The sequence below is a fragment of the Ovis aries genome, chromosome 4 (genome assembly GCF_016772045.2).
Source record: "Ovis aries strain OAR_USU_Benz2616 breed Rambouillet chromosome 4, ARS-UI_Ramb_v3.0, whole genome shotgun sequence".
In the NCBI taxonomy this organism is placed as follows: Eukaryota; Metazoa; Chordata; class Mammalia; order Artiodactyla; family Bovidae; genus Ovis; species Ovis aries.
In genome coordinates this window covers 71,181,196-71,193,897 of record NC_056057.1, presented here as the reverse complement: position 1 = coordinate 71,193,897, position 12,702 = coordinate 71,181,196, and the positions used below count along the sequence as shown (strand labels likewise).

Genomic DNA, 12,702 nt, shown 5'->3' with positions numbered 1-12,702 from the left:
GGGCTTTCTTGGTTTAAGTGAGACAGTCTTGTGTATGTGATGTGACAGGAAGGGTGTGCTGAGACCTGTTTTGTGTGTGTGTGTCTCCCCAGCTCTCCTGAGTCGTGATGGCTGAGTTAAACTTCTAGAGATTCATGCCTTTTGGATAAGAGTTTTTATTCCTTCAAAATGCACGTACTTTATATTGGATATAATGTCAGTTACCATTTATTAGGGCTTCGCTGGTGGCTCAGATGGAAAAGAATCTGCCTGCAGTGCAGGTTCGTTCCCTAGTTGAGAAGACCCCCTGGAGAAGGGAATGGCTACCCACTCCAGTATTCTTGCTTGGAGAATTCCATGCCCAGAGGAGCCTGGGGCTACAGTGCATGCCATCACAAAGAGTTGGACACAGCTGAGCGACTAACACTTTCCACTTCACTTCACCATTTATTGACACTTGAGTGACAATAAATCCATTAGCTCTGTGGCAGCAGGTACCCTGAGCAGAGCAGAACCAAAGTGTCTGGGAAAGTTCCAGGCCCCTTAGGACCCAGCCACTCAGGCCCCTACAGGGAGAGTTAGAAGGGAGGTGCTGCTATTTTGGATGTGTTGGCTCTGAGCTTGACACTTAGATGTCCAAGATACACTTAGGCTGATTGATGGTAACGTTTTGGGCTTGCTCTAGGAAAGCATTTTTAAATGTTGATTTCTGACTGGAAACTGACTAATCTGGAACCCATGAATAATACTGAAGAATATCCATAAGCAAGGCCTCTACCTGGTGTCCTGTGATGCTGGGGACATTTAAAGGGCAACGATAAGACAAGACATGACCCTTTCCCAATCGCCAGAAATCAATTTGTTTTTCCTTCCTCCTTTCCTCCCTACATATATGATATGGTGTAATAATCAGGGAAACTGTGTATATAGTTTCCATATATCCCATATAGGATATATGAGAATTCTCTGTTATCTTTGAACAGTTTTCCTGTATGTTTAAAACTGTACTAAAGTAAACAATTTGTTTTAAAACAAATAGCATTGAGTTTTATGGGCTCACACATAAACATTTCTAAAAGATTTTGCAATGAATAAACCAAGGTATGAAGCAGTATTTACAGTGTGCTCCCATTTGCATTAAAAATTATATATATATATGTACAGGTGGCTTCCCAGGTGGCTCTGGTAGTAAAAAACCTGCCTGCCAGTGTAGGAGATGTAAGAGACTCAGGTTCAATCCTGGGTTGGGAAGATCCCTTGGAGAAGGAAATGGCAACCCACTCAAGTATTCTTGCCTGGAAAATTCTATAGACACAGCAGCCTGGAGGTCTACAGTCCATGGGGTTGCAAAGAGTTGGACACAAGTGAGCACATCCATATATAGACACATATATAGAGGAACTAAAAAGCCTCTTGATGAAAGTGAAAGAGGAGAGTGAAAAAGTTGGCTTAAAGCTCAACATTCAGAAAACTAAGATCATGGCATCAAGTCCCATCACTTCATAGGAAATAGATGGGGAAACAGTGGAAACAGTATCAGACTTTATTTTTTGGGCTCCAGAATCACTTGATTGCAGCCATGAAACTAAAAGACGCTTACTCCTTGGAAGGAAAGTTATGACCAATCTAGACAGCGTATTCAAAAGCATATTCAAAACATTACTTTGCCAAAAAAGGTCCGTCTAGTCAAGGCTATGGTTTTTCCAGTGGTCATGTATGGATGTGAGAGTTGGACTGTGAAGAAAGCTGAGCACCGAAGAATTGATGCTTTTGAACTGTAGTGCTGGAGAAGACTCTTGTGAGTCCCTTGGACTGCAAGGAGATCCAACCAGTCCATTCTAAAGGAGATCAGCCCTGGGTGTTCTTAGGAAGGAATGATGCTAAAGCTGAAACTACAGTACTTTGGCCACCTCATGTGAAGAGGTGACTCATTAGAAAAGACTCTGATGCTGGGAGGGATTGGGGACAGGAGGAGAAGGGGATGACAGAGGATGAGATGGCTGGATGGCATCACAGACTCGATGGACATGAGTCTGAGTGAACTCCGGGAGATGGCGATGGACAGGGAGGCCTGGCGTGCTGTGGTTCATGGGGTCGCAAAGAGTTGGACACGACTGAGCGACTGAACTGAACTGAACTGATATGCTACTTATGTATATAATATTATATATATGTGGCACATGTATACATGCTATATCCATATATATGCCAGTTATATGTATATATATATAATATTAAAAATATATAAAAGTCCTAGATAGGTGGACAAGAAACTAGGAGTGCAGTTGGAGGGGGACTTCATTTTCATGGTGTTATCATCTGAATTTGCAATTGTGTCTCTCTCTAGTTACATAATATTTTATTTTTATGATAGTGAGAAACTCTTCTTTTCCAGAGGTAGGTAAGTGTTAGGACGTCATTATGTTAGTGGTGTTAGTACAGGCTGAACTCAGGTTAGCTCTTAGATTCACATTTCTGACTTCCTCTCACTTTCGGTTGCCATATGTGTCTCTTGGTAAAGCTGTCCTCTTGAGATGAGTTCCATCCCTTTTTCTCTTCCTCTCTTGCTTCTCTTCTTTTACTGGCTTTAACTTTTCATTATAAAATTTAAACATATACAAAGTAGAACAATATAATGAACCCTTATATGCCTAAGGGTTCAACAATTAACACATTATTAATCCATGACCAAGCCCCACCCCCACCCATTTCCTTCTGCTACCACCCGGTGAATGATCTGAAATGAATTTTAGGCACAGTGTAATTTAATCTGTAAATATTTTGGTATGCATTTCTAACAAATGACCCTTCTTAGAAACACACCATATTATCACAGCTTAAATAACTAACATTAATTCCTTTATACCATCAAATATTAGTGTGCAAGTCTCCCTGATGATGTTGAAAAAAACTTTGTATATTTGGTTATTCTAATCCTGATGCGAATAAGGAATACACATGGCATTTGGTTAATATATTGCTTAAAACCTCTTATTCTGCCCTTTTTCCCCCTTGTGCAATTTATTTGTTGAAGAAACTGCACCTTTTGACCTGTAGACATTTTCATATTTTGGATTTTGCTGATCTTTCGTGTTCTTGTGGTGTAGTTTAACACAGGTTGGCAATTATTTCTTGTAAAAGGTGAGTCTTTTTCGATTCACTTTTCCTAATTTATTATGAGATGCAGAAAGGTAACTGTACTTAATTCTGGATGCTGCTTGTGTAGAGAAGCTTGTAACATCACAAATTATTATAATTCATGTAAAAGGCAAAGCTCACCCACAGTTATTTATCCTGAAGTAATAAAAGCTTTCTTAAAAGTCATCATTCAAAACTGCCAGAGGATGGCATTTAAACCTACTTCAAGCTATAAAGTGACAAGTAACATCCCTTGTAGTATGTCTTTTAGGTTATTTATTATAATTGTTATCAAGAAATAAAGGAAGGTTACTTGGTACATTTCTTCTGCCTTTCAAGCATGTTATTTGTAAAAGAATGTAGTTTGTGTGAAATGGGCTAAATTTTCATTTTGAGATTATTATGTGGGAGTCCTGGTTAGAACCCTGGTGAATAAGGTGTTGGGTTAAATTCTTTCTCTGTTGGCACTGAGCCAGGGCTCAACAGATTTTAATTGAATGAATGAGTCTTCCAGTTCAAATACATGAACATATAAAATGGTATATACTTTGGAATAGGAAAAAAATGTTCTGAGAAAGGGAGTATAAAATGAAACAAGTTTTCATTTTTGTGATATAAAATTCTCATCAAGGCTCTAAAAAACTGAAACTCATGAGCCTAACACCTTCTGCTTTGGGCATTATCTTTTGTCTGTATTCATCTTTTTGTAATCCGAATAAATGTTTTTTCAGTTAACACAGTTATGTTTACTATACTATAAAGATTAAAGCTAGACTACAGTGAAGATTTAAAAAGTATATCTGTCAAGATGGCTAAAATAAAAAAATAGTGATAATACCATTAGAAACTGTGATAGGTATGTAGTGGCATATCATTGTGGTATTAATTTGCATTTCCCTAATGGCTTCTTGTGAAGAACACTGAGCGCTGAAGAACTGATGCTTTTGAACTGTGGTGTTTGGAGAAGACTCTTGAGAGTCCCTTGGATTGCAAGGAGATCCAACCAGTCCATTCTGAAGGAGATCAGCCCTGGGTGTTCTTTGGAAGGAATGATGCTAAAGCTGAAACTCCAGTACTTTGGCCACCTCATGTGAAGAGTTGACTCATTGGAAAAGACTGTGATGCTGGGAGGGATTGGGGGCAGGAGGAGAAGGGGATGACAGAGGATGAGATGGCTGGATGGCATCAGTGACTCGATGGACGTGAGTCTGAGTGAACTTTGGGAGATGGTGATGGACAAGGAGGCCTGGTGTGCTGCGATTCATGGGGTTGCAAAGAGTCAGACACGACTGAGTGACTGAACTGAACTGAACTGAACTGAATGGCTCCCTGGGTAGCTCAAATGGTAAAGACTCTGCCTGCAATGCGGGAGACCTGGGTTCGATCCCTGGGTTGGGAAGATCCCCTGGAGAAGGGCATGGCAGCCCACTCCAGTATTCTTGCCAGGAGCATTCCTTGGACAGAGGAGCCTGGCGGGCTGCAGTGCATGGGGTTGCAAAGGGTTGGACATGACTGAGCGACTAACAAACACGCACAATGGCTAATGATGTTGCACGTCTTTTCTTGGGCTTCTTCATTGTCTGTGTGTCTTCCTTAGTGAAATGTCTCTTCATGTGTTTTGCCCATTTTCTAGTTGAATTCTTTGTGTGTGTGTGTGTTTTTTTTTTAAATGTTGGGTTTTGAGAATTCTTTGTATATTCTAACTATAAGTCCTTTGAGGATTGAGTGATTTGCAGATATGTTCTTCCAGTCTGCAATTTGTCTTTGCAGCCTCTTTGCAGGAGGTACAGAGCAAAGGCTTTTAATTTTGGTGAGGTAGAATTTAGCTCTCTTTCCTTTTTTTTTTTTTTTTAACATTTTAAATGATTTATTTATAGTATTTTATTTTTTGGCTGGAGTGTGTGGCATGCAAGATCTTAGTTCCTTGACCAGGGATCAAACCTGTGCCCCCTTCATTGGGAGTGCTGAGTCTTAACCACTGGGCCACCAGGGAAGTCCTTAGCTCTCTTACCTTGTATGAATTATACTCTTGCTGTCAAATCTAAGAGCTTTTTGTCTAACTGTAGGTTGCAAAAGTTTTCTCCTATATTTCTTTTCTAAAAGTTTTATTGTTCATTCAGTCACTAACTCATGTCCCACCCTTTGTGACCCCATGAACTGCGGCAATGCCAGGCTTCTCTGCCCATCACTCTCTCCCTGAGTTTGCTCAGGCTCATGTCCATTAAGTCAGTGATGCCATCCAACCATCTCATTCTCTGTTGCCCCCTTCTCCTCTTGCCCTCAATCTTTCCCAGCATCAGGGTCTTTTCCAGTGAGTCAGCTCTTCGCATCAGATGGCCAAAGTATTGGAGTTTTAGCTTCAGCATCAGTTCAATTCAGTTCAGTCGCTCAGTCATGTCTGACTGTGACCCCTTGGACTGCAGCACGCCAGGCTTCCTTGTCCATCACCAGTTCTCAGAGCTTGCTCAAACTCATGTCCATTGAGTCAGTGTTGCCAGCCAACCATCCAATCCATAAATATATACAAAGAAGTATATACTTCTTTGATTTTTTTCAACAGCATCTTATAATTTTCAGCATACAGAACCTATACATCCTTTCTTTTTGAATCTTCTAGGAAATCACTTGGTTAATTAATTCTCAAGCATTTCATGAGTACTTACTAATGGATGCCAGTACTGTGCTTGGTGCTACAAATATGAAAATAAAATATAAGGCCTTTGAGAGGCTAGTGGGACAGAATTTCAGAAGAGCATGCTGGTTGAACTGATGCTGTAGCTAAGAGCAAAGAAAATAATTTTTTCCACTCCAGAATAATGCGCTTATGTGAAATTGAAAATACAGTGAAATTGGAGATTTATTATTTATTGCTTAAGAACCACCAGATAGAATGTGTGTAAGGCCCAGGCTTTGGAGCAAGGCAGACCAGAGTTTGAAAGCTAGCTGAGCCTAATGGCCATTTGACTTTGAGCCAGTTGTTCAAGCTTTAGAAGCCAATTTTTTTTAAAGTCTGTAAAATAGGGTAATAATATTACTGACCTCTTAGGATTGTTGTAAAGATTAAAGGAAAACGTGTAAAACACCGCAGTGCATGACCCATATGCATGCTTTGTTCAGTATGATGATTTTTACTGTTGATTTCATCTCATATAAGGACTAAGGGAAAAAAGACAAGGTAGATGGATACATGGATAAACGTTGAACGTGGAATGGGGCTGGGAGAGGGAAGGGGGTACACTGAAACCAAGGCGTGATTATTATAAGACAACATAGGAATTAGGTTTTCAAACAGTGCAGCAGTCTTTCTTCAGAAGCCTGTTTCACATGGAGAACAGTAGGGATCAGTTAGCTTAAATTTTTAATTCTACTCTGCCTGACTTCTTCCTTCATACTAGAAATAATCATTAGGCTCAAGAAGTCATTAAAGTGTTTAATAAGGTTATTAAATTGACTAACTGCTGCTGCAGAAGCAATTTTCATAGGAAATCCATATGATTCTAGGTATGGAACTTGGAGCTGTCCTTTGTGGCTGACAGGCTGTCAACATTCCCTTGAAGGATGGTGGGCAGGATCATGAGGGATGCGTCTAATTAAGGGATTATAGGTGAACATTGGCTTCCTGGGTGTGCTGTTCATAGCTGGAAGTATCGTGAAACTTCACTAATTCCTACTAATTGTGGTGTGGGGGAGGGGAGGCCCATCTGAATTATGGAATATTTTAAAATAAATGTACTTTTATTACTTTCAAGTACACATTTTAACTCCAACTAGGCAAACAAATTGTCATCTGGTAGAAGTCTTAGGGGACTCCGGTTATTGGAGCTCTCAGGATGATTTTCAATTATTTCTATGTAAATAGGTGCTTCTGGAGTTCTTTAGGGTGCTCGAAAAACAGTTGATTCTCATAGATCTTAAACATTGCTCTTGTAGCCATGTGCTGTTAATTGGCACGCCCTTAGAGGAAGGAGTTTGTTAAATTAAGATAAACTTTAGACCAGCTGCTAAATAACTTATCATTAATTCATGGAGTCCAAGAGCCCAAGTGGATGAGGTTTTTATTTCAGTTGAAGTTTGATCTCATCTTTATTTTTCCCCTTGAAGACAATTCATTTATTCCTACAGGCATTCATTTATTCATTAAGTGGTATTAATGGACTGCTTTGGATGTGCCAGGCACTTAAGTTATACTGCAAAGCCTAAGCTACCCTAAAGGAGCTTAGCATCTAGTGAAGGGGGCCTGCAGGTAAGTACAGTGCAACAAGGCACGGTGAAAAGAGAGGATGCCCAAGGTCTGCCTGGAGGCGGCAGGGGCTTGGAGAAGAGTCAAATTAATCAGACTGGAGGAATCTGAGGATTTCCAGAGGAATTTCAGAAGGATTTCCAGAGACTGAGTTACATTTTGAAAACGGATTTGAGTTAGCAAAAAATGAAAGAACCAGATGATGACAATAAAGGAAAAAGCAGAAAGCGAGATGAGGACTGCAGTGCAGGCAGAGAGAACAGCGTGTTCAGAGGCGTGCAGGGGTGAAATGACCTATCATGTATGGTGACCCAAGCTTCGTCTTTGGAGATAAGTAGCGTGAAAATCATGAAAGGCTGTATTGTGCTAGCTACAGAGTTTGAACTTGATCTTGAAGGTCATGGGACAGGTTTGTAGGATTTTCAGCAGGAAAATGACATCATCAGATGTGTGCTTTGGAACTGTTCTTGTTTTAGTATGGGGGATGAATTGGATACAGGCCCAGAGATCAATTAGTAGCACTTGCATTAACATTGGGCATGCTATCCGTCCTTGGGTCAGAGCACTCACAGAGGGAATAGAGTGGTGTGTGTATCAGAGGAGTGTGAAACTGCAGGACTTGGTCAGCGAGTCAAAGACAGAAGTCTGGGGACTCTGGATTTTTGGCTTGGGTTGCTGGGGATGAGATGAGGAGGAGGATGTGGGAAGGGTGTGGACTCTGTGCACTAATGGGATTTTCAAGTGAACCTTCTGGGCAGGAGGCTGGATATGTGGGGAGATGCCTGGACCGAGATGGAGAGAGAATCATCAGTTCGTGCTGTGTGCTTGAAACCATATGTTTGGATGAGGTCACCCTGGAATGGTAACAGGATGTGAAGAACAGCAGCTTGGGATGGCTCTCAGGGCCACAGAGATGTGGAAGGGAATGAGAAGGAAGGAAGCTTACCATTTAGCACTTCAACCAAGTTAAAGATTTTCAGGACTGAGAAAGTATTTGGAGACTTAGCACCATAGTTAATTTTGAGTGTGCATTTTGAGTGTGCCTCCAACTCAAAATACGCTCTCATCGGAGCCTGCATTGCTGTGTTCTTAGGAGATTTTTTTTTTTTCCCAGCTTAGTTTTAGAATCTGTTTTCAACATATCCTTCCCTACAGAAAGATTAGATGTAATGAGTATTAATAAAGGTAGAATCTGAGAATTCTAACCCATTAAGATGAGGGAACTAGGTTCCTTACTGTAATTTGTCATTATGATATTCATTCCTTCTACAAATATTATGAGGGGCCTGCTCCGAGCAAGTCCTGTGAAATCTTCAGGTCTCTGCCTTTTACTGAAAAATTACAGTATTAAAGTATTTGCTACTAGGTTCTTAAATTAATAAATTTGTACTTGAAAAAGATAATTGTGTTAGCGTTTCTGAATTGCTTATTACCAAGGTCTATGGGAAGACCTTCATGCTTTGGGTTTATAAGCACTTTCCTGTCTATATAATATTTGACTTCATGTAGCACAATAAAATTTTCCTGCTGCTTTCACAGGTATTTTATAATTTGATCCTCTTAATGAACAGCTGAGATAGGTTGGATAGCCATCATTCCTATTTTCCTGATGTAGAAACAGAGGCTCAGTGAATAAGCACATAATTTAGGAAGTAAGTGAACAAGAATTCACCCCTGGTCTTGTGACCATAATTTCAGTGTTCTTTCCATGAAAAGGGACATATTACTCAAAGTTTAGATGTTAGTAGTTGGGCAATAGCAGACAAACAGGGGGGAAAAGTTCTGATTTTTTTGAGAAATATTTGTCATTACTACCATCTTCAATTAATAATATGTTGAGTGGTCAAGGAGTCTGTGATGCTGTAGTAACTGTGGATTCTATAATTTTAGTTCAGAAACCCTTTTTTAAATGACAGGTTTGTATAAAATTGGCAAATGCATTTGTTTGTCTTTTCGTTTTTGTTTAACCTGGGGAAAGGCTCACTATTTCAGTAACGGGTGTGTGTCTTCTGCTGTTAATGTGGAACACTGAACTGTTGGAAATATTTAATTTTCCCTGTGGGATTTTCAAGAACTTCTGCTTCTCCAGTGGAAAAGTGGAGCTGCCAGCACCCTGTGAGGGAGTGTGGCCTACATGTGACTGGTTGACTAGGAGACTTCTCCCTTAGTCCGGCTGAATGGGGGCAGGATAACCTTGGTAGCCCTTGTCAACATTCTGTCTTGCCCTGAGTGTATGGGGACACTTTAGAGGGTTAGATGTGGTCTACCCTGGACTCTGATCTTCTCTCCTATCCTTAACCTATTTGTCCCTCTGTTTATTGATTCACTGATGATTGATTCATTCCTTCTAAGAACTATGGGTGTGTGAAAAGCACTGCGGGAAAATGAGTTACGTACACACTCTGGTAGCAGATGGCGGTGAAATGTGTCCTGAGGGCAGGGTGCCTGGGTTCTGTTTCATTTCTGCCCCTGGGCGGAATCTGCTTTACACTGAACCAGCTACACTTTATGTAAGAGGGGCTCTTATCAACAATTGTTTTTATAATCCTTCTTATAATTAAGAATGTGTGTTTAAGAAATAATGGCCAAAATGTTTAGAACATTGCTGTATTGTTGCCTTGTTTTTATTGTCTGTCTTCTAAATGACTTTAAAAATACATAATGAAAAGATTTCAAAATAAGTCTTTTTGGAGCATTAAGTCGTCACCTCTGTATGCGTATTGAGAACAAGCAGTTGGGTAGAAATCTCCAATGCAAGAACAAAGTATTACTTTAGAAGGTGAGACTTACAGGTAGCAAAAGCTGTTTAAGGGAATGTGGACTGTCTTTCTCCCTTTCTGTTAATTTTCTGTCTTGCACACTCTCATTTTATTATCTGCATAACAGAATGGAGGTTCTTTGTCCAGAAAACTCCATAATATTTCTTCTGCTGCTGCTCTGGAGGATTGACAGCCTGCTTCTCAGATGTGCTAAAGCAAAGCAGTAGAAATGCCTACAATTTCAGTCCTGAAGTCTTTTTTCTTCTTCAAAACAAAAGGTTAAAAATATGTAAAATGAAATTCAGTTAGCAAATTTATAATCACCAAATGAATTAATGATACTTTCAAAGATTATCATGCCAAACATAACAATTTTTTGTTGTACATGTTTTCATATTTTAAAATTAAGCTGATGTAGTGAAGAGCACTTTTTCAAAAAGTATTTTAAAATTTACCCCGTGTTTCCTGTTCTTATTATCTTTAAAAAGGAATAAAATGATCTACTCTGTATTTTTTTAACTTCTCTAACTTTTACCTATAACATGAGGTTGTTATGAAGAAGTAGTTTACCACATGGGAAAGTGTATTTTAAGAATAGAAACATATGTTAAAAGTACCCATCTTTCTGTTCATATTACTAAGTTAGTATTGCTTATTCTCAGGCATGGGGTGCGCAAAAGTGATTTTCAGCCCTCCTTGCTTGCTTTTCACACGACCTTTGTCACTCTTTCTTGTTAGTGTTCTAGCAAGTAACTTATCTGGAGAAGGACATGGCAACCCGCTCCAGTGTTCTTGCCTGGAGAATCCCAGGGACGGGGGAGCCTGGTGGGCTGCCGTCTCTGGGGTTACACAGAGTCGGACACGACTGAAGCGACTTAGCAGTAGCAGCAGCAAGTAACTTATCAGGCAGGGCCTGTAGTTTTAATGCAGAGAAATGAAATGACCTTTTTTAAAACTTGATAAAAATGTGAACCTATTTTTCATGATTAAAAATTGAAAATCAGTTTCAGAATACTCTGTTCTTATTGTCTTCATATAACCTGTAAAACCAAATCGAGCCCAGCTCAGTTTTGCATTATTGTAAAAATTCCATTTGTGGCAATAGTGTTTTTTGGACTTCCTGTGGTGCTTGATTCATTAACTTCTTGTTTTTTTAAAGGATTACAACCACATAAGTTAAAGCGCCTTTCAGTTTTGTTCTAGTACAGTCATTTCTCTCAGCCCTTCGGAGCCCTACTTGCAGTTTGGAAACATATTTCTTTGTGATGCCCTTACAGGAATTTGTAAGTGTCTGGGTTCGAGATCCTAGGATTCAGAAGGAGGACTTCTGGCACTCTTATATCGACTATGAGATATGTATTCATGTAAGTATGCCATCAATAGTACATAGAAATCATAGTAATTTTTAGGTAGCATTCATTTGATGGGTACTACGATATAAGTGAAATTTATAAAAATGTTTCTAATTCAAAGAACTGAATTTGAATGATTGCAACTAATGCTTGTCTCTTAAATGAAGTAATATGATGGTTCCTAAAGTTGAAAAATGGACTTATTTGAATTCCTCGTTGTACCTTTGTTAATATTAATATTTTAATGTTTATTGCCTTCATGTTGAAGATGTGAAACATCTAAAATTCACAGAGTTTTTATAGCTCATTAATGGTATTTCTTTATGATCTGTTATGGCATATTTCTGCAGACTATATTACCTGATAAATCTTAAGTTCTGGGAGGATGTTGAGTTCTCTGGAAAAGAGATGTGCAGTGTTTTATATGTAGAACAGAAAAGTGGGAAATGAATATGTGCAATTATTTTTGCCTTGGTCTCAATTCTGAGTAATTAAGAGAAGTAATTAACTAGAAATGACTTATTTTATTAGGAAATAATACTGTATCATAATCTTTTGAGGAGTATTGTGTGTTGTGTGGCCTCCTATAATTATCTTGAATAAAGGTCTTTTTCTGTAAAGGGCCAGGTAGTAAAAATCTTTGGCTTTGTGGGCCGTACAGACTCTCAGGATAACTGAAAGCAGCCATAAACAATACATAAATGAATGACTGTAATTGTGTTCCAGTAAAAGTTTATTTGTGAAGACAAGTGGTGTCTGGATTTGGCCCACAGGTGTATATAGCTTATTAGCCCTTGACCATGAAGATAGTCATTTCTTCTGTCTGATTTAGTTCAGACTTCTCTTGAGAGCATAGAAATGGGCTCAGATTTTCTCAGTGACTGTGTAGTATTATACAAGTGAGATAAAATTTAGCCACTTTTTACTCTTCCCATTGTTAGTAGCTAAATTATTATATTGGTCACCTCAATGCCACTAAACTTCTCTTTTTTCTCTTTTCTTCCCTTTTTCTTTCAAACTTCCTCAACTTAGAAAATAAGTAAAAACTCAGAATGCTTTTTTTTTGATGATGGTGTTGAAGGGCATTATCAGGGTATGCCTTGTATTTTGATTTTGCTTTGGTTTTACCCATAAGGTCACTCTAGATATGCATTCTGTGTGGAAAATTATAACACGAGTATATAAGACTGAGCATTTGAAAATGAAATTCTTTAGTTGCCTTCTGACTTCCTCT

General features: G+C 39.1%; 1 protein-coding gene across 10 annotated transcripts in view; it reads left to right on the top strand.

The window, feature by feature from the left end:
- SNX10 (sorting nexin 10) overlaps positions 1-12,702 on the top strand; it is a 66,399-nt gene that overhangs the window by 40,479 nt on the left and 13,218 nt on the right. For all 10 annotated transcript variants that reach the window (XM_060415039.1, XM_027968663.2, XM_042248654.1 and 7 more), the window contains one exon: positions 11,394-11,480. Coding sequence is in view for 9 of the 10 variants with exons in the window: in XM_027968663.2 (XP_027824464.1) it covers positions 11,394-11,480 (87 nt within the window). In the remaining variant the exon portion in view is untranslated. The remainder of the gene's footprint in view (positions 1-11,393; positions 11,481-12,702) is intronic.